Raw genomic sequence first — 22,799 nt, forward strand, 5'->3', positions numbered from 1 at the left:
AACTCTGGGGGTGAGCAAGGTGGGGAGTTTGAAGTGAACTTGGCGATGGATAAGAACTCAGCATGGCCGAGAATGTCTGCGTTTATTATTAAAAGGAAATAAAAAGATTGAGACCTAATTATTTTGCTGCTTAATTGAAATTGTGTAACCTTGCATTGTTTTCTTTTTCCCTCCATCGACAGCTCCTTCCGGATGACCAGGAAGCAAAAGGCACTCACATTTACTCACCAGCATAAGGCAGCTCGGTTTTTTTAAATAGCACCTTATACCCAACACAGGATTCTAGCTCGCCTTCCTGCTAAACTCTTCGGAGTTTAGCAGGAAGGCTTTCACTGGAATTTGGGGGGGAGAGGGCGTGAATATATTTTTTTAAATGCTCAAGCCAGCAATAACCAACATTTGCCTTCTGAATGCGTTTTGGTGACCGCGTGTAGTCCCTCCCTGGGCCGGTGTCCTGGTAACTCAGGGTGAGTAACCAGACCAGCGTTCTGCCCAGCCCGGCTCGGAGCACCTGAGTGCTGACAAAAACGGGCTTTCCAGCAACATAACCCGCTGTGCCAGATGCAGCCCGGGGAGTCCGCAGGAAGCGCTGGGAATTCTCAGAGCCAATACATTCAATTTTTAATTTTTTTTTTTTTTAAGCATTTAATTTGTAGAAGCCCAATCAATGGAGTTCAGTCACACACACACACACACACACACACACGCACTTACATTGCACCACAGACGCACCCTCCACTTCACTCCTAGCACCTGAGGCACTCTGGACCATATAGGAAGTGTCCCCTTTGCAGGGCACGACCAGCGTCGCCCTGGCTGAAAGTCAGAGAATCAAAGCCTCCTAATTAGAAAGGGGGAGGAGGCCGGCGTGTGGCGCACAGCACGGAGGTGCCCCAGCTGCCTCTCCCTTTCTTCTTGGTCTCTTTGATTTAAGAGTTCCTCTTCTGACACAGACAGGAAGGTATTTCTGTCCCACAGATTATAACTCACTCTGGGCTATTATTCAGCTTCCAAGGCCTGGTCCTGCTGCATTTAGCCCAAACATAATATCCTTCATGCATATATTATCTGTCTCCCTATTATCTGGAATCATTTCGGAATTAAATTTCAGCCCTGCAATATTGGCTGGAAGAGCGGCTAGCTTTATGATCTAGTCAAAGGTTAGAATACCAATCAAACTAACACTGCCAATGCAGCCAGACATTTTAATATTCCTAAACCCCCTAATTGTAAAAGGACATAATATTTTTCCCCGATTACCCCAAAGGCAACACATGTTAACAAGAGAAAGGGAACGGAAAGGAAAGAGATTTCAGATGGGCTGCGAGACTGATTTTATAAATCGAGAGAGCAGCACTCAACTAGTGAGAAATTCTGGGGGGGTGGGAGGCAGGAGGAGAGGGGCAAACCAGCCAAGTAGATGCACGGGGGTGGGGGCTTCAGGGCCACTGATTACAGGGAATCGATTAGCAGAATAATATTGGGAAAGGAGCTGCCAGTCCGTGGAGCACACAGGTAGGATGGGCACCGTGCCTCCCATGCCCCATGCATGCCACCAGCAAATGCTAATGCCCGGGTCACCAACATGGCTTTTAAAAACGTAGGAGAAAAGCCCAAGGAAGCCAGTCACTATCTAGCAGCATATTCTAGGTTGAGGCCTCGCTCTAACCCCCTCACTAATTCTGACCCCTGGCATCATCCGCTCATTTGTCCTAAAGTTCAGCCATCAGGGGAACAGCTGCTACCTGCAGGTATCCAGACGTCTGACAAAGGCATCAGCGAATGGCAGGCAGAGGAGGCTCTTACGCACACACCTAGCACTCCTAAGTAATTTTACCAACTTATCACCTCTCTTTGAATAGGGCAGGATTTAAGACTTTGACACCCACTGGAAGGGCCGGAGAGTTCTGCGTATTGATTGAGGAGGGAAAGAAATGATATTATCCATTTTGGAATAAGGCTGTAACGTAACTAAATGTGGAAAAAGCAAAAAGGGTCTGAATACTTTGTGAATGCACTGCAGTTCTGGGAGGCTGCCAGAGTGCCCCATTCATCTCTCCCCAAACCCAGGTCACTGCTTGAACTACAACTCATGGCACAGCTGTATGGCCTGCACAGTCACAATCCAACAACTTCTCTGCAGCCTGCCCAAGATAGTTCAAGCAGCAACTCGATGTGCACGGTGCCATATCAGAAGCAAACAGTCCAGATGTGCCTTTCCCTTACAGACTGACAGGTTGCACTGCATAGCACAGCTCCTGATGGACTCTCTCTAGTAGCCCATGGGGCTAGGAGGTGAGAGGGAGAGAGAAGAGCAAGCTTGGAGTTTTGGTGACTGACGTCACATGGCCCTGCCTTTACGGTCAAGCACACGTTACCCACTCACTGATCATCAAATGGCGACCAGCAATGAGCAGTGAACCGCGCCATGCGCTGCTCGGCTCTCATATTACATTTCCAGAGGCCTAGGAAGCGGCTCAGAGATCTGCTCTGACGGCACAGAAGCTGGAGGGCTATCTTTGGGCTGCCGTTCTTCCCCAGACGAAAGAAACTCTCACTCCAATGGCGACACAGGCAGAGTAAGCGCCAGCTTCGCAGCTGCAGGCTTCTCCCCAGAGTGCGTGTGGAGTCTTGAGGGGACTGGGATGAAGGTGTCGGACACACAAACAGCAGAGCAGCATCTGCCAGCTCACAACAGCACCCACTGCGCTGAACAGCCAGGAAAAAAAGCCCCACTCCTTTTACAGTCAGAGAGAAAGAGGGGGCAGTGAGAGTGAGAGCAGACTGCCTGAGAGAAAGAGGGGGCAGTGAGAGTGAGAGCAGACTGCCTGAGAGAAAGAGGGGTTAGTGAGAGTGAGAGCAGACTGCCTGAGAGAAAGAGGGGGCGTGAGAGTGAGAGCAGACTGCCTGAGAGAAAGAGGGGGCAGTGAGAGTGAGAGCAGACTGCCTGAGAGAAAGAGGGGGCAGTGAGAGTGAGAGCAGACTGCCTGAGAGAAAGAGGGGGCGTGAGAGTGAGAGCAGACTGCCTGAGAGTAAGAGGGGGCAGTGAGAGTGAGAGCAGACTGCCTGAGAGAAAGAGGGGGCAGTGAGAGTGAGAGCAGACTGCCTGAGAGAAAGAGGGGGCGTGAGAGTGAGAGCAGACTGCCTGAGAGAAAGAGGGGGCAGTGAGAGGGAGAGCAGACTGCCTGAGAGAAAGAGGGGGCAGTGAGAGTGAGAGCAGACTGCCTGAGAGAAAGAGGGGGCAGTGAGAGTGAGAGCAGACTGCCTGAGAGAAAGAGGGGGCAGTGAGAGTGAGAGCAGACTGCCTGAGAGAAAGAGGGGGCAGTGAGAGTGAGAGCAGACTGCCTGAGAGAAAGAGGGGTTAGTGAGAGTGAGAGCAGACTGCCTGAGAGAAAGGGGGGGCGTGAGAGTGAGAGCAGACTGCCTGAGAGAAAGAGGGGGCGTGAGAGTGAGAGCAGACTGCCTGAGAGAAAGAGGGGGCAGTGAGAGTGAGAGCAGACTGCCTGAGAGAAAGAGGGGGCAGTGAGAGTGAGAGCAGACTGCCTGAGAGAAAGAGGGGGGCGTGAGAGTGAGAGCAGACTGCCTGAGAGTAAGAGGGGGCAGTGAGAGTGAGAGCAGACTGCCTGAGAGAAAGAGGGGGCGTGAGAGTGAGAGCAGACTGCCTGAGAGAAAGAGGGGGCAGTGAGAGTGAGAGCAGACTGCCTGAGAGAAAGAGGGGGCGTGAGAGTGAGAGCAGACTGCCTGAGAGAAAGAGGGGGTAGTGAGAGTGAGAGCAGACTGCCTGAGAGAAAGAGGGGGCAGTGAGAGTGAGAGCAGACTGCCTGAGAGAAAGAGGGGGCAGTGAGAGTGAGAGCAGACTGCCTGAGAGAAAGAGGGGGCAGTGAGAGTGAGAGCAGACTGCCTCCCACCAGTCACAATCAGACTGTAGCACCACCCCGGGGGTCACAGGGCACATGGGGGCAGGGGAGCAGACCTGGGGCTGATCATCTCCTCACTCCTGCTGCAGGGCAGCCTGCAGGGAAGAGGAGGGGAGGCTGGAGGTTTTCTGCTCTGCTCCAGCCTTACCTCCTCCCTTCCCGTCTGTTCCAGCACGGGAGGAAGGGAGACACCAGTGGGGCCAAGGGCAGGAGGAATACAGGGGGTGAGAGAGAGAGAGCGGCGAGGGGGTGGAGGGAAGGGTTGCACCCACTGAAGATCTCCCTGTTAAAAATTGCTCCCCCCTGGAGTTAGGATGAGAGCACATTGCTGCGTGCCCTCCCCCCACCCCAGTCACAGGGAGGATGGGGAGAAGCGGGGGAGAGACAAGAAGCCCTCTCCCCTCCCCCATCGGGTTTTCGGGACATCCACCTTCCTATGCAATGGAAGCAGCACAGGGAAATCTCTCTCATGCACATTCATCCCACACTTCCTGAAAGGCGGCTTGAAAAACACTGCCCCGGCCCTTCCCCTCACCCCCGAGCCGCTCACTCCTTCAATCCCCCTCTCATCCACTCTAGAGCTGACACAGGGAGGCTCCTCCTCGGGGTGGCCTGAGGCACTGCCCCGGCCCTTCCCCTCACCCCCGAGCCGCTCACTCCTTCAATCCCCCTCTCATCCACTCTAGAGCTGACACAGGGAGGCTCCTCCGCGGGGTGGCCTGAGGTACTGCCCCGGCCCTTCCCCTCACCCTGCACACGTATGCTTACACATATAGGAAGTAATCCCATTTAATAGTTTTTAAATAATTTTTCAAGAGTGGGGGTATATGGTTTGTCAGATCGAGCATCAAATTAGGGGAGATTCGAGATTTGGGTATTTACGCATATAGGAAGCCATCCTGCAGAAATGCCTTGGGATTATTAATCCGAGTGAACCTGCACGGCCACAAGAAGCTTGCTGGGCAGACTGGACGGACCATTTCTCCGTTGCTATGTGAGAATCTCAGAATTGGATTCCTTATGACCTGGGGCGACTCCCTCTCGGGCTGAAACTTACAGGTGAATTCTCAAAACTTTACGCATATAAAAATGAAGAGAGACAGAGTAGAAAAGGCGCGGGTACATTCACTTTCGCACGCGAGCGTACATGCACAAAAGAGGGACGGGCTGGGCCGAGGCTAACATTTACGTGCACACGTTGCTATTTTAAAAGACATTTTATGCACAAACGTTTGCCAACTTTACTATTCAGGTAGGTTTACACCTGCTGTGAGCGATCTTAGATGTGCTTGTGGTGTACTAATGGCTGAGCAAACAGTGGGGAGGTCAGGATGGCCTCAGTGGGCAAACTGATCATGAATCCTGATACACACAGCTCCTACTTTACTTTTGCATGTAAAATATATACAATAGGTTGGAAAAGTCTGTGTGTTCAGTGCGTAAGTCGAGGGGTAAAGATACACGCATGCCATCCGTGCAGGTTATAAAATACTATGGGGTAAAACTACGCATGGCCATATACACGTGTACATGCTGCCGTGTGCATTTGCTCAAATGTTATTCTCTTAGTGTGCAAATACCTGAATGTAACTCGCCTTGAGCTAAATCCCAGTACATACATATATATTGATTCTGCCTTACACAATGCCCTTAGTGCATGCACTGCGAAAGTTCCCCGGTCTGTAAGAGAGCCCGCAGGTGTCCCAGGAGGCCTGCCTGCTTAATTCACCAGCATCTCACATTCTGCACATACAGAGTAATGGGATTCGCTCCTATCCGGGAGACACAATGGGAAGTGCACTCCGCCACCAACTCTCCTCATTTCCATGCAAATGAGCCTGGCTATTAAACACTTTCAGCGGAAGAAAAAAAGCAAATGCAGCGGCTGGAACCAAAGTACCTTTTTCAGATTAATCCACTGTTTGAAGTAGTCAGGAACCTGTAGTCCTAAGTACTCGCACTGCCCCGGTAGCCTGCAAGAGAGAGAGAGAGCAAAGGCTTTCATTTTCTGTCCGTGGGGAGAGGAGATGCTGAGCAGCAGGAAGGACCCCCTGGCGGAAAGGGCAGACTGAGCAGGGGTGACCAGCCCTCTGACCTCTAGCACAGCCACAAGCCTCCCCCAGAACCTCAGCAGCAAACATAGTGCAACACACACGTCCAGTCCTGCTTGGGGGAGGGAGGCTGGAGAAATCACCCCGGGGTGCCCAGAGCAAACACAACTTCTATGGGACCAAACCAGAAGTTTACAAAATGAGGGTGAAAAATCAGTAGAAAGCAAATCATCACTTTTGTAAAATCTGGGATTAGTTTTGGCAAAAGTCACTTTACATGTAAAAGGAAGAGTCCACGATCTCTCTCACCAAGGTCTGTATTTATTTATTTACCTCTGCTGCTTTGACCCCTAGACGGCTTACTACCTACCTGGGAGGGGCCTTGTCGTCAGGGCACTGACGAGTGCCCCTGGTTTGTCCCCCCCCTCGGGGTCTGGGAGTAGGCAACACCTCCACCCAGTCAGTACCACTTCAACCGGGCTGAGCCCAGACCTGCTTAAGATTTTCACGTGCTCCCCATTCTTTTAAGCATGGATGAACCGCATAACCAGCAAAATGTACAGATTTAACATAATAAAATGCAACATAAAGCCAATACGGCAGCACCTAGACACTGTGTACAGGGTTACGGCCACCTTTCGCAGAGGTCAGAATATGCTTCTCAGTTTTCCTGGCAGTTTCCAAAGCTAGGTGTGGTGCCATGGTGCCAGGCCTTCTACACCCACCCTACTGGCGCTGCTGGAAGGTGCAGGGCCAGCCAGGCAAGAGCAGGTTCCCGGCCCGCGCTGGCCCCTCAAAGTGCACAACACACGTGTGTTTATCCTGTAATCCGACTTTCGGACCACAGTGCGCAGAGAGCGGTGTTTAGAAGCCCTGCAGTGCTCTCCCTGGCATAAAAGGCCTAAATGAGCGCGGAGCGCTGTTATCATTATCATACCATGGCAGGACTTAAAATACGACCCCAGCTACTGAAGAAAGAGAGGAGGGAGGGAGAAACAAAAGTGAAATGAAATAAAACCACACACACACACACACACAAAGAGAAGAAGAGCCAGGCAGCCAGCAGCAGCTTTATCTCCACACAGGCAACACAAGCAGGCCAGAAACCGCTCTCTCCTCTGCTATTGTATCCCCTTGTACAAACACAGCCCGATAAAAGGTGTCAGCGCCGTGATAGCATATCAATTTAACCCTAATTATCCAGGGGGTCAGCAGAACAAATAGGGGTTTCTCCTTCCAACAGGTTCCTCTGCCACTGCTTGGAGATGTAATGTTATGACAGCGCAGGAAGGCGGGGGCGCCCGGAGAGTGCATAATTGAATTTTGGTCTCTCAGGTGGTCCCAGTGTATGAAAAATTAATGTCATCGTCGCCTGCCTAATCAAAACAGGTTAATGTCCATCTGCTACCGGGCACAGGGTGTCAAGAGGCCGGCGAGACAGGGCGGCTCTGAGAAGGAAGAACGGGCCCATTACTTCTGGACATTTCTGGTGCTAGCCTGAGCCTCAGGAAACTTGCCTGGGTCACTTCCCTTCTGGTGCTGTCTTTGAATCAGATGTGCGTGGACTCCAAATCTGATTCACAAATGTAAGAACCACACCAGCGCCGAGTCAGAGGGGTGGGGAGGGTAAGGACAGAGCAACCGTCCCTGCCAGTACTGTTCTCTAATCCCCCTGATACAGGGCTGCTACCTTACCTAGCTCAATCTGCAGGTACTGTGTCAAGCCCATTATACCCCACTGCATAATAACATAGTAACGACGGCAGATAAAGACCAGATGGTCTATACACTCTGCCCAGCAACTAGCTTCTGCTAGTAATGGCTGCTCCCTGCAGGTTACCCCCATGTTTCTGTTAAGGGCAGTAACTGCCGCTCCGTGCAGGTTACCCCCATGTTTCTGTTAAGGGCAGTAACTGTCGCTCTGTGCAGGTTACCCCCATGTTTCTGTTAAGGGTAGTAACTGTCGCTCTGTGCAGGTTACCCCCATGTTTCTGTTAAGGGTAGTAACTGTCGCTCTGTGCAGGTTACCCCCATGTTTCTGTTAAGGGTAGTAACTGTCGCTCTGTGCAGGTTACCCCCATGTTTCTGTTAAGGGTAGTAACTGTCGCTCTGTGCAGGTTACCCCATGTTTCTGTTAAGGGTAGTAACTGCCGCTCCCTGCAGGTTACCCCCATGTTTCTGTTAAGGGCAGTAACTGTCGCTCTGTGCAGGTTACCCCCATGTTTCTGTTAAGGGTAGTAACTGTCGCTCTGTGCAGGTTACCCCCATGTTTCTGTTAAGGGTAGTAACTGTCGCTCTGTGCAGGTTACCCCCATGTTTCTGTTAAGGGTAGTAACTGCCGCTCCCTGCAGGTTACCCCCATGTTTCTGTTAAGGGTAGTAACTGTCGCTCTGTGCAGGTTACCCCATGTTTCTGTTAAGGGTAATAACTGCCGCTCCGTGCAGGTTACCCCCATGTTTCTGTTAAGGGCAGTAACTGCCGCTCCGTGCAGGTTACCCCCATGTTTCTGTTAAGGGTAGTAAATGCCGCTTCCTGCAGGTTACCCCCATGTTTCTGTTAAGGGCAGTAACTGCCGCTCCGTGCAGGTTACCCCCATGTTTCTGTTAAGGGTAGTAACTGCCGCTTCCTGCAGGTTACCCCCATGTTTCTGTTAAGGGCAGTAACTGCCGCTTCCTGCAGGTTACCCCTATGTTTCTGTTAAGGGCAGTAACTGCCTCTCCCTGCAGGTTACTCCCATGTTTCTGTTAAGGGCAGTAACTGCCTCTCCCTGCAGGTTACTCCCATGTTTCTGTTAAGGGCAGTAACTGCCGCTTCCTGCAGGTTACCCCCATGTTTCTGTTAAGGGCAGTAACTGCCGCTTCCTGCAGGTTACCCCCATGTTTCTGTTAAGGGTAGTAACTGCCGCTTCCAGCGGTTCACCAGGAGCTGAAAGGCCTCATCCACTAGCTCCCATTCTCTCCTGGGTCCAAGTTTTTTCTGCTGAGGAAATTAGCTCTGATATTGTCCTTTCCAGCAATGTGAGAGGCGGATATGCTTAGGAGATGCTGCTCCATCTACACCATGAGCACATCTATCTCCTCCGACACCTGTTGACTCTTGGTTCCACCTTGATAATTGATGTGAGCCACCGTCGCATTGTTGGACATTATCTGGATCGACTGAACCTCTAGGCACTCTGTGAACCAGAGGCACGCCAACTAAACTGCTCGTGCCTCCAGTTTGTTGATGTTGCATTGCTGCTCTGCTGCATTCCAGCAACCTTGCACCTCTAACTCCTCACGGTGAGCCCCCCACCCTGGAGGCTCGCATCTGTTATGAGTACCAACCAATCTGACTTTGTCAGGGAAATTCCCTTCCTGAGATGATCCGAGTATAACCACTAGTCCAACTGGGATCCCACTTCTAACGGAAGGAGCAGCCTCACTGCATAGTTCAGCCAATGCAGACTCCATCGGGAGAGCAACATGCGCTGAAGAGGGCGCATTTGTGCCCTCGCCCAGGGAACCACTTCTAAAGTGGCAGCTAACAATTCCAGGATCCATAGATAAGCCCACTCAGTCGGACAAACAGAGTTCCGCAAGGACTGAACTCGCAGCATCAATGATGGATCCGAGTCTCCGGCAAAAACACTCTGCGCTGCCTTGTATCAAATCGAACCCCGAGATACTCCAGGATCTGAGATGGCTGCAAATTGCTCTTCGCCAGATTCACCACCCAGCCTTGTTCCTGTAGCGGGAAGGACAAAGACCTCCACTGTCTTGGCTCAAATCAACCAGTTGTCCAGATACGGGTGAACTAGAATGCCCACCGCTACCACCACCATGACCTTTGGAAAAGATCCTGGGCACCGTGGTTAGTCCAAAAGAAAAGGCCTGAAACTGGTAATGATCCAGGATAGCACATTGGAGGAACCGCCAATGTTCCTGCCAAATGGGAATATGCAGATATGCCTCTGTCAGATCCCGAGACGCCAGATACTCCCCCTGCTTTAACAGCTATTATGTCAGAGTGCACCATTTCCATCCTGAAATGCGTGACTCATAGATGTTGGTTGACATCCTTGAGATCCAGTATGGGCTGAAATGACCCTTCCTTCTTGAGCATGACAAAATAAATGGAATAACAGCCCATATTTCGCTGCGATTCAGGAATGAGAATCACCGCTTTTAGATTCAACTGCCGCTATAATGTCGCTTCTACTTCTACCCTCTTCTAAGGGGAATTGCATGGACAGACCCCGAAGACATACAAAGTAATGCAAAGAAATTCTAGAGCATACATGTCCCAAATTACTTCGAGAAACCATTGATACGAAGTAATCTGGACCCACCTGTGATAAAAATATAATAGGTGAACACCTATCTCCTATACCACCAGCTGAGTCCCTAAATCTTCATTGGGAAGACCGAGGGGCTCCACCTTTAGAGCCCACATAATTTCAAGGTCCTAAGGGGCAAAAGGAATGAGACCTGTGGAAGGGACAGGATCTCTGGGAAGAACCTCACCATAAGGCCAAAAATGCCAGGAGTCTCGAGAGCAGCCAGTCGCCCAAAAAGACTGGACAATAGATTTCTTGTCCTCTGGCAATCGAAGAACCTGGGTCTTTCCCCATTTACTTGCCATTTTTTCCAATTCACTGCCTTTGATGTGCAGCTTAGTAAGGTTGGACTATGAAATAATATCTGCAGACCAGTTGCGCAGCCACAGCTGCCGCCTGGCCGCAATAACTGAAGCAGCTCCTCTGGCAGCCATGCGTACCAAATCACAGTCCACATCAGCCAAAAAGGCAGGCCCCCGCTTCTATCACTGGTCCAAGATCAGACCCAGTGCCACCAGATTCTTGATAAAGACGCAAGGTAGCCCAAGCTACCAAGGCACAACATGAAACAATTTGCAAGTTCATTGTCACTGACTCAAATGCTTGCTTTAGGACAGCCTCAATCCTCCTATCCTGAGCATCCTTCAATGCCACACCTCCCTCTAAGGGATGGTGGTACCCTTCATGACAAAACACACCAAGGCATCCACCCTAGGGAAACGTAACTGCTCTCTGGCCTGCGGATCCAGGGGTATAAACCTGCAAGAATCTTTGTGCAGGGTGACCAAAATAGGATCCTTCTTCTGCATTACCAAGGTCTGAGAGATCAAACCCGGCAACTAATCTCTCTGAAAGAAAGAGAGAAGAGTTCAATATGGTTACAAATCTGGGGGAATTGTCCCCTTCCTCATTAGGAGAGCCACCGACATCATCATCGGTATCATCATAATCCACCTGCATTCGAGATCTGTCAGACCACACTGCACCATGGCGCTTGAGCATGGAGACAGGCAGAGGAGCACTTGGAGTGCACGGAACTACCTTAGTAGGTACTGTCAATTCAGAAGACCGACCATGTAGAAAAGTCTGCAATCCCTGGAAGAATTCTACCCAGGAAAAGGAGGATGGGTCCATTCCAAGCCACATTGGCCAGAATCTGACATCCTGAGAGCCAATGTCCCCTGAGGACTCAACCCGTGGATCAATCAAGGGAGAGAACAACTCTGCTGTGTCTCCCTTGGTCCCAACTCCCCTCAGACCGAGGAGATGGACCATCGCCGGCAAAATCAGAAGGAGGTAAATCTCCCCACGCATCCAGGCAGCACTGACACAGGCTTAAAGAAAGCTCCGACTGAATGGTCCTGAAGTGGCACACAGCACAAATAAATAGGCTCTTTTAGAAACATAGAAATGACGGCAGAAGACCAAACGGCCCATCCAGTCTGCCTTGCAAGTTTCGCACTTTTTTTTTTCTCTCTCATATTTATCTGTTACTCTTGGCTCTTAGTAACCTTCTGGTTCTATTTCCCTTCCACCCCCACCATTAATGTAGAGAGCAGCGTTGGAGCTGCATCTAAGTGAAATATCTAGCTTAATTAGTTAGGGGTAGTAACCGCCGCAATAAGCAAGCTATACCCATACTTATCTGTTTATCCAGACTATGTAATTCAGTCCTTGTTGGTTGATGTCTGTATATAGATCCACTTTTCTTCATTCCCCCTGCTGTTGAAGCAGAGAGTTATGCTGGATATGCAACCAGCACCATACTGTAAGCGTGCAGACCAATAAAGGCTGGCGACAAGTTTACTCATGCGTATAAACCATGCCCAATATGGACGCACAAAAAATGTGCATCTAAGCTCACACGCCTAAGCCATCTGTCCCAACTGGACGTCCAGTACAGATGCCTAAGCTAGCTTCACAAGATGTGCAACCAGAACAGCCAAACTGGACATACAGACAAGAAAGGATGCACACATGGATGCGCAGGCATGCACCGACGGCCAGCAGCAAAAAACGTGCAAAACAACCCCAGGGCCTACTACACGCCAAAATAGAAGAAGCTTGGGAGCGGGGCATAGACAAACAGCTGCTCAACCCGCCGTGCCTGCATTATCTCCTCACCTCACAAAACTCCCCAGAGATGTGAGTGGGACAGCCGAACATCGAGGAAATAGACCCTTCTCCTGCCTGAGAGCAGGAACGGGTCCTGGCTATGGGGGGAGGGCTAAAGCCTTCACTGCCGAGCCTCTCTCGGCCTGCAACTGCTAATTCGAATTTAGGTCTAGGCCAGTCAAGGCTAGCGGTCTGAAGGCCCTCTACTGAGGGAGGGACCGCACGGCATCACCTCAGGAGGCAAGCAGCACTATATAGACATTGTGTCTTTCCGATAACTCCTTTCAAACTTGTCTTTTTTTACTCACAGGCAATTCCCCGAAAGGAAATGCACGTCCACCATCTGCTGGAGATGGAGAATACTGGCGGGCTGTCAGGGCAGAACTAAATAGCCGTGATGTCAGCTTTTGCACCGTCTCCATCCGCTGACAGAGGTGCATATCCCACTCGTTGGGACTGACCTGCCCGAGCATTGAGGAATAAGAGATTTATAAAAAAATATATATATATATTAAAGCAAAGTAATAAAAGATTCCTCAGCTGTTAACCAATTGGCCAATAGGAAACAGATTCCAGTCTCAGTAATCAGGTCATGCAACTCTAATGCACACAAACTATTTTTTTCCTAAACCTGCCTCGGTAGGTAGGTAGATTGCATTACCTGACAACAACAGAGTTCTCACCTTCTGATCAGATTCAGGATGTCCTCTGCTCTCTTATGGATAACCCAATAGAAATGTGTTGTCTGACCAAGCCACATATTGAGTTTTTAAGTATTTACCAAAAAGCTTCCAATCACATGGGCAAAGCAGCCATGCAGCATATGGAGTAGACTGGCTGGGAGACGCTGCCAGAACAGCAAGTTTGATCTGTCAGTTTTTCTTCCTGCATCTCTGGGCTTCGATCTGGCACCCTGAGAGCTTTCATTCGCAACTACCTGGGGATTTTTCCTCTATTTTATTCCCTCCTAGCTTACTATAGTGCAGTCACTGCAATGACTGTCTTGGGGCTGGAGGGCCATGCACCAGGGCTCCTTCTGGGACCCTGCAGTGCTGTGCCTTAAATCTGGCCACTAGGTGTCGCCACTGCACAGTAACAATGACTCCCTCCCTCATCTGGGAGCTGTGAGTGCTGCCTCTGCAGCCCCAGCTGACCATGGCAACACAAAGCACCGTCATCGAGTCAGCTTTAGAAGCTGTTGGCATGTGCCTTCCCGCCGCTTATGTCTGTTACAAAACAGAGAAAGGTAAAAGCAGATACAGAGGATCTACCATATGGCATGCGTTCTCTTGCGTGCTGGCACTGCATTAATCACTATTAGGCAGATAACTGACCAGACCAAACTTTGCCCCCCTAAGCCGAAGGTAACTAACTAGGAATATCTGCCAGTGCTTTGACACCTGATAGGTACATGGCACATAAAAATATTGCATTTTATTTTTCTGTCTTACAGATATTAACCACTTGATAACCTTGTACCTCACTCCTTGTTCTCTGGTAGAAGAGTGAGCTATAAATCCTTGCAATGAATAAATAATATCCTCATTTATTTATTTATTTATTTATTTTTAGATTTTTATATACCGGTGTTCCTATATGAAATAAAGATCACATCGGTTTACATTGAAACAGAACATGAAAATTGCCAAAAGGCATTACATAGAACAAGGTTATGAAACTTGGAACAGTGTACATAAGTTCAAAATTTAACAATAACGTTTTAACATTGATGACCAAAAGATAAAGGAGAAAAAAAAAAAAAAGACTTAAACAATTAAGTTGACAGGTCTTATTGAGCATAAAAATTATAACGTATAAGTGAGAAAGTCTCAAGTGTCCTGCAGCAAGAGATTAGATACCGAAGTAGGTAGTGGTATGGAAAATGGGGGTTTGTGAAGAAGATATGTTCTTGCTGGTTGGAGGGGAAAAAATGATGATCATGGTCCTGGAAAAGCTTGGCTAAAGAGCCAGGTTTTAAGTTTTTTTTTTGAATGAAGAGTGGCAGAACTCAAGCCGAATGTCTGGTGGGAGCGCATTCCATTGAATGGAATGCGCTCATCCAACAGAGCAGACACAAATGCTTTCCCTGCATTTCTGTAGGAGGGGCTGAGGTTTTGGAACATACCCGAATCAGCAGCTGGAGTGACCTGGGAGAAGCATGTGCTCAGTTTCAAGGCCCACAGTCTGCCCATGACAACACCGCGTCCTCTACCAGGGCTGCCAGGAGGAACTGAAGTGGATCCTGCTATGTTTATTGCTGCAGCTGGGGGGTGATGACAAGATGGGGCAGGCGGGTGGCCTAATGGTTAGAGCATGGTGCTGGGTGACACTGGGCAAGTCACTTCTTATTGAAGCGCCGTGGAGCAGGGACTCTAAGTACCTGAATGTGGTTTGCTGTACTGGGTATATTTTACATAGATAGATATAAAAAGGACAGGAGGATCAGTTCACAAATGATTTCCAACCTACAGCATCACAATTTCTGCAGCAACATGGTGACGAACATCCCATTTTAATGTGGAATTTAAAGCTGGCCACTTTTGTGTGGCTCCTATGAGTTCTGTTAGTGCTCGATGTTGACTCTTTCTATAGCACTACTGAAGCACACAGCCCTGTCCAATGGTGATAGGTCCCTTCCCCAAAGAGCTTACAATCTAAATGGGAGCAGAAGGAAGGGGGGATAAATTGACTTGTGCAAAGTTACAAGGAACTGAAGTGCGATCTGAACCCTGGCTTTCCTGGTGCTGTAACCATGAGGCCAGCGCCTCCTCCCTTGAATCCAGAATGGAAGCGTTACCAAGTGAGAACGCTCTCGCAGCAGCTCCTCTGCCACCCCCTCTCACTTAAAACAAGAGGAAGACAGGGGCACTTTTTTAGTTTTCCTGGAGAAGAGGAGCAGTACAATACATCTGCTTCTCTGGTGTGTGGCACTGGATGACTGCGGCTCCTAGGGCAGTGATGGCCAACTCCAGGCCTCGAGTGCCACAAACAGGCCAGGTTTTCAGGACATCCACAATGAACATGCGTGGGAGAGATTTGCATGCCATGGAGACTCAGTATATGCAAATCTCTCTCATGCATATTCATTGTGGATCTCCTGAAAGCCTGGCCTGTTTGTTGCACTCGAGGACTGGAGTTCCCCGTTCAGTAAACCCCCGTTTCTCCTCCCCAACTTCCGTTTCTCTCTGTTTACTCCAAACTAATAAAGATGCAAATATCCAACTTTTTGGTAAAATGCTAGCTTGATAATAGAAGACAAGCTTGTTCTAGAAAAACAGTGGCTTAAGAAACTGCCCTGCAATCCTGCCTCAGTGGGACCCCTTGGAGGATGCTCAGCAGCTTGGGGGAAAGTCCCAGGCAGGACACAAAGTCAGCACACACGGTCACTAGCACAGTCCAAGGCCAAGACGTTGTCCATTTATAAATGTAGACACGTCTACCTTTGTATTTTTTTTTTAATAATCAAAAAGATTTGCATTTTTGACAATCTGAAGGGGTCCTTGCTTCTTTATGCCTCCGTGACAAGGCTGCAGAGCGTGCTCATAAGGGGAACGGACGGAGCTTTTAAGTTACTTCTGTGTATTTCATGAGCAGGGAGTGGCTGCTGGGGCAAACGTGGCCCACAGGATCATTAACCGTCCATGTCCAGAATCCTCCAAATGCTATTTCAGCCAGACAGGAAGTGGGGGACGCTGAGAAGGCAAAACCAGGAGCTGCACCCAGCCTGCCAGGGCCCTATATAGCGCACACTATGCACGCGTGTTTCTATGGGACTGCAGCGATCGGGGCCCACTGCCTCAGAGAAACGCTGCTGCTCGGCAAATTTGCAACCAGTGCAGAAAATAAAACTAGCGGAAAGGTTTTGAGGTTTAGTCAGCTCAGCAGGATACTGAGAAGAAGTAAACGGACTGACTGGGACAATTTCATGCCGAGACCTGGAGGCCAGAATACTAAACCCAGTTGGGATTCTTCTCCGGGGAGGGAGCGAGCAGCCTCCTCCCCAGCCAGGTTTGGGTTGCACTGCGATTTGTATTCTCCAAGGTTGAGTGCACAAAACATTCCCCACTCCAGGCAGGCTGCCGGGGCCGCCGCTCGTCTCCACGCAGGGGTCACAGAGACGGCGCATTCTGAAATATCAGCGTGACAGGGGATGCCTGCTCTTTTCTTTATTATTATTATTTTTATTTTTCAACTTGTCACAGCACAAGAAATCTAGAAGAGCCACATCAGCTTGAAATATCAGAGCGGCGTGCGAGACGAGAACATGACAGCGAGAGCAGGGAGGCCCTGCCGTCTGCTGTCAGGGAGCGCTAATGAATTTCAGCTCTACTCCATCCTGGGGACTTCTCCAGAGCCCCACACCCAATGAAAGCCTTCCAGGGGGAGACTGGAGCATAGGAGGTTTACAAGTCACGAAGGACACACCAACGTCAACCCTACCACCTCTCCTCTTCCTCACCGTGGGCAGCCTCACTCAGACCATTCTCCAAAGCCCCTCATAACCATCATTTAAACTAGCCCAGTGGGTCAAACCATGAAGATCTTGGGGGGAGGAGGGGAAGGACGAGATCTGTAGCTGGTTCATGATTTCAAAACATATATTGTGGCCCATCACGTGGTTAATTAATGGGTCAATAAACCAATTAGGAGTCTCTATCATCATCTGTTTTATGTCTCATGAAGAACCTGGGCCAATGAGATGATTAGAAAAGGTATTATAGTCAAAATAACTCATGAGAATAAAATGCAACCGAAAGCAAATCTACAATGCTTGCTTAACTGCCACCGATGAGTATGCAACCAATTCCTGTCATGAGATCAGTTACTGTTTTGTAGAGTGCAAGCTCACAGCTCCAGACCGCCCCGAAACAGCAGAAAAGCAGGGTGCCTGCTATGCCCAGCACATCACTTGCTGCTGGCAAATGCAAATCCAGAAACAGTTTCCATTAGCAGTGCCTATAAATGACATCAAAACATAACATAACATACACATAAGATATGCCATACTGGGTCAGACCAAGGGTCCATCAAGCCCAGCATCCTGTTTCAACAGTGGCCAATCCAAGTCACAAGTACCTGGCAAGTACCCAAACATTAAATAAATTTCAAGCTACTAATGCTTATTAATTAATAGCAATTTATGGATTTTTCCTTTAGGAACTTATCCAAACTTTTTTTAAACCCCGTTACACTAATGCTGTAACCACATCCTCTGGCAACGAATTCCAGAGCTTAAATATACACGGAGTGAAAAAAATGTTCTTTGATTTGTTTTAAATGTGCTACTTGCTAACTTCATGGAGTGCCCCCCTAGCCCTTCTATTATCTGAGAGAGTAAATAGCCAATTTACATTAACCTGTTCAGGTCCTTTCATGATTTTGTAGACATATAGAAAGACAGAGTTTAATGATGGCTTTACCCAAGGCAAGTCTTGCCTCACAAATCTGCTTCACTTTTTTGAAGGAGTTAATAAACATGTGGATAAAGGTGAACCGGTAGATGTAGTGTACTTGGATTTTCAGAAGGCGTTTGACAAAGTTCCTCATGAGAGGCTTCTAGGAAAAGTAAAAAGTCATGGGATAGGTGGCGATGTCCTTTTGTGGATTACAAACTGGCTAAAAGACTGGAAACAGAGAGTAGGATTAAATGGGCAATTTTCTCAGTGGAAGGGAGTGGACAGTGGAGTGCCTCAGGGATCTGTATTGGGACCCTTACTTTTCAATATATTTATAAATGATCTGGAAAGAAATACGACTAGTGAGGTAATCAAATTTGCAGATGATACAAAAATGTTCAGAGTAGTTAAATCACAAGCAGATTGTGATAAATTGCAGGAAGACCTTGTGAGACTGGAAAATTGGGCATCGAAATGGCAGATGAAATTTAATGTGGATAAGTGCAAGGTGATGCATATAGGGAAAAATAACCCATGCTATAATTACACAATGTTGGGTTCCATATTAGGTGCTACAACCCAAGAAAGAGATCTAGGTGTCAGGGTGGATAACACATTGAAATCGTCAGTTCAGTGTGCTGCGGCAGTCAAAGCAAACAGAATGTTAGGAATTATTAGAAAGGGAATGGTGAATAAAATGGAAAATGTCATAATGCCTCTGTATCGCTCCATGGTGAGACCACACCTTGAATACTGTGTACAATTCTGGTCGCCGCATCTCAAAAAAGATAGAATTGCGATGGAGAAGGTACAGAGAAGGGCTACCAAAATGATAAGGGGAATGGAACAGCTCCCCTATGAGGAAAGGCTAAAGAGGTTAGGACTTTTCAGCTTGGAGAAGAGACAGCTGAGAGGGGATATGATAGAGAGCTTGATATTTCACTTGGTTGCAGCTCCATCACTGCTCTCTACATTAATGGTGGGGGTGGAAGGGAAATAGAACCAAAGAGCTAAGAGAAACAGATAAGTATGAGAAAAAAATGTGAAGCTTGCTGGGCAGACTGGATGGGCCATTTGGTCTTCTTCTGCCGTCATTTCTATGTTTCTATGTTTCTATGTAAGATGTTTAAATCATGAGAGGTCTAGAACGGGTAGATGTGAATCGGTTATTTACTCTTTCGGATAATAGAAAGACTAGGAGGCACTCCATGAAGTTAGCATGTGGCACATTTAAAACTAATCGGAGAAAGTTCTTTTTCACTCAACGCACAATTAAACTCTGGGATTTGTTGCCAGAGGATGTGGTTAGTGCAGTTAGTATAGCTGGTTCACCTCTGTCCACATGTTTATTCACCCCTTCAAAAAAAATGTAGGAGATTTGTAAGGCAGGACTTCCCTTGGGTAAATCCATGCTGGCTGTGTCCCATCAAACCATGTCTATCTAAATGTTTTGTGATTTTATTCTTTTTAACAGTTTCCACGATTCTTCCGAGCACTGAAGTCAGCCTCACCGGTCTATAGGCTCATGGATCACCCCTGGAGCTCTTAAAATATCAGGGTTACATTGGCCACCTTCCAGTCTTCGGGTACATCGTATGATTTTAATGATAGGTTACAAATTAACTGAAATAGATCTGAAATTTCATTTTTTAGTTCCTTCAGAACTCTGGGGTGTATACCATCCAGTCCATGTGATTTACTACTCTTCAGTTTGTCAATCAGGCCTAACATCATCATCCAGGTTCACCGTGATTTGGTTCAGTCCATCTGAATCATTACCCATGAAAACCTTTTCCGGAACTGGTATCTCCCCAACATCCTCTTCAGTCAACACCGAAGCAAAAGTGTAATCTTTCCGCAATGGCCTTATCTTCCCTATGTGCCCCTTTAACCCCTCGATCATCTACGGGTCCAACCGACTCCTTCGCAGGCTTTCTGCTTTGGCTAAATTTAAAAATGTTTTTATTATGAGTTTTTGTCTCTACGGCCAACTTCTTTTCAAATTCTCTCTTAGCCTGTCTTATCAATGTCTTACATTTAACTTGCCAATGCTTATGCTTTATCCTATTTTCTTCTGATGGATCCTTCTTCCAATTTTTGAATGACGATCTTTTGGGCTAAAATAATCTCTTTCACCTCACTTTTTAGCCATGCTTACAATGGTTTGACCTTCCTTCCACCTTTCTTAATGTGTGTGCCTTGTTGCAAAGTCAGCAGGTACATTTTCCCTGCGGGCTTTGCATCAGAGACTGGGGCAAGATCCCTATGGAGAACTGTAGCTGCTTCTTCCCAGAAATACTTTGCACGTTGCTGCCTTCCTCCACTCAAGCCCGCCTCTTATCCCACAGGTACAAGGACGTGCGCTTCTGATCCCAGCAATCCCCATATAAGGTGGGCAAAGTTTCAGAAAGGCGATTTACCGGATGTCTATGGCTTCTGAAAATGCCTGAGGATAGGAGAGGGGGAACTCTATAAAAACCCGGCTGCTAGTTCCTCCGAATCGCACAAGACTTCATGCCGCCATCTTATCGGTGAATCAGCAGCTTTAAACTTGTTCCCCCCCCCCCCCCCTTTTTTTTTCTGGTTTACATTTATTAAATAGGAATCTCTCCCCACCCCCAGGCTGTGCTGGAATGGATCTTTCCAAACAGAAGGTTGAAAGGTCATCACGAGAACCCTGGTAGGGCAGATCAAGAGCTTTAGAACCCTGAAAAAGAAAATCCCTCCGATTAGGCGAGAAGCTGAGCTCAAACCTTAGCATGAATTCCTGAAGAGGAGGGCATTTGCACTGCAGGAGAAAAGCCAGCAAGATGAGCTCTGCAGGAAAACAATGGAAACCTGAATGCTCCAGCACAATGCTAATAATCTGCAGGCAGAGAGCTGTTTAACTGTATGACCCCAGGGGTCAGTGCTGCTGTCACCCGCTCCCTTTATGCATATTCTAGCAGGGCAGAGGATGCTGCCTTCTGGAGCCTCCCAGGCACTCCCGTGACATTAGTCACAGATGTGACAGGCCCAGAAACCCTTCAAGAAGGAAGGAGGGAGGGAGGGAGCATTTGCCAGAACTGATAACATCCATCGAGAAAAAATAATGGTTTATCACTGTATTGATCTGTTATTTTTATCACTAATAAGAAAGAAAAAAATAGCCTATTCCGTAACTTTTACTGAACCAAATCAACCACAAAGCAGTTTGCTTAGCTGTAAAGAGGGTTCTCAATAGACAGCAGGATGATCTGATGGACCCAGTTCTCACAGGCCCACACTCGGGAGAAAGATTGTTGCAGGTACACATTACTCCCAATGCGGAAAGGAGTTTTACCTGCACAAAATGTGCGTTTAAAAATATATGCACTCAGCTCAGAGGAGGAGGAAAGTTTCTAAGGCCGCCACCAGGGCTCCACCCCTACCCGTAAGAACAAACGGCGGTGGCTCAACAGTGCGTTTATTTTCTTAAGTGTAACTGCAGCCAGATAGCCGGCTAGAAGCTCAAGAAAAGATGTGCCCCTACATTGGGAGCACAACGAAAGATGGACTCCTCTGTGCGCCCTCCCGGGCTGATCGTGCATATTGACTCAGTATACGTACATTCTAACTCCCGATGCATTGGGATGTTTACCTATGTGTTAAAACTGTGCTCTGAAATTCAGCACACAGGCTCTTAACACACAGGTCAGAGCTCAGTAAAACTTTACTGAGCAAGTGTGGGAGGTCCTGCACGTATACCGACACCTATGCTTCTGAGGGTCTTCCAGAGCTTAAGCTTTAGCGAAGTAGTTTGACGTTTCCGGGAGGTATTCTGGCTGTCTACAGAGCGCTCTATTCACAGGTAAGCAAACTTGCTTTCTCAGTTATCAAGCAGGCCTGAATTAGCCATTACGTGTGGGGAACCTCAAGCTGAGGGTTGCAGAGTGGGGAAACCACCAGGTGAAGAGTGGTCTACTGAGAGACCAGAGTTGTTTAATCAAAGTTACTATCAATCTCTATTAGAGGGCTGGGTCTCAATTGTGTACATTTTCCATTAAACTTGATAATCACAGCACTGGCATAGAAAGTCATGCTGCGCAGCTAACAACTATTTTTGCTCAGATTTCTGAACACTGGTTTGATAAAGACCATCTTCTTCTTTCTTCTAGGGTAGTAGCTCTTGAGAATAAATTCCAGATATAGAATTTACATTTTCTAAATTTTCCTAGAAAGAATTTAGTGACTCCATATGACATGATGTTGAAAAAGTGAAGACTCCACATCAGAATATTCCTTTATGGTTTCTATTTATGGTTATGCTGGTTTCTATTTCTCCACATTGAACAGGCATGGATACTGGCAGAATATAAGAGAAGTTAAATAAATACTTTATAGGAAACAACTCAGGAAGAGTCTTCTATTAGAAAGGCATTGATAGTAACTGGTGCTTTAGAAGTGGATAGAAACTAGGAGATGAGCTTTTTTTTTTTTTCAGAATAGGCTTCTCCCTTTTCTTGGTGAAAAGATATATGTTTATCCTGAGCTGTGCAGACAGTTTCAAGATATAAGAAATACCTTTTTGGAACTTACATTTCAAGTTTTGGGGATAGAAACCTTTTTTCTTAAAATTTCTTTCTATATGAGTTGTGATTTATCAAGGTAATACATTTTTTTGATGACTCTCAACTGAAAGTTTCTAGAGGAAAAAGCAGATAAAACATCAAACCAAAAAGCAAATAAACAGTGAGATAAGAAAATGATGAGTTAGTGCTCTTCTACCAATTTTACATTCCCTACAAACATCTGAATCTGACATGCCCACGTGAACGTGGTAGAAAGGTATTTTTGTGTATAGCGTTTTTGCTTTTCCTTTTTAGTCAATGCCGGTGTGGAAGTCGGGTAGGAGTGTTTGATTCAGACAATCTATGTCTATATAAACATTGGGCAGGAAGTTTAAGAACAGACATTGCTAGTGGTAAGTAGATTGTGTGGATAAATGGGGTTATTGTACTTATGAGGTTAGATCTGCTTCTTG

The 22,799-nt window shown here is 47.7% G+C and overlaps 1 protein-coding gene across 3 annotated transcripts in view; it reads right to left on the minus strand.

The window, feature by feature from the left end:
• The window catches only part of ERI3 (ERI1 exoribonuclease family member 3), a 395,911-nt gene that overhangs the window by 263,155 nt on the left and 109,957 nt on the right, over positions 1–22,799 (minus strand). For all 3 annotated transcript variants that reach the window (XM_029617885.1, XM_029617884.1, XM_029617883.1), the window contains exon 6: positions 5,818–5,890. In XM_029617885.1, coding sequence (XP_029473745.1) covers positions 5,818–5,890 — 73 coding nt within the window. The remainder of the gene's footprint in view (positions 1–5,817; positions 5,891–22,799) is intronic.

Source organism: Rhinatrema bivittatum, chromosome 10 (genome assembly GCF_901001135.1).
Source record: "Rhinatrema bivittatum chromosome 10, aRhiBiv1.1, whole genome shotgun sequence".
In the NCBI taxonomy this organism is placed as follows: domain Eukaryota; kingdom Metazoa; phylum Chordata; class Amphibia; order Gymnophiona; family Rhinatrematidae; genus Rhinatrema; species Rhinatrema bivittatum.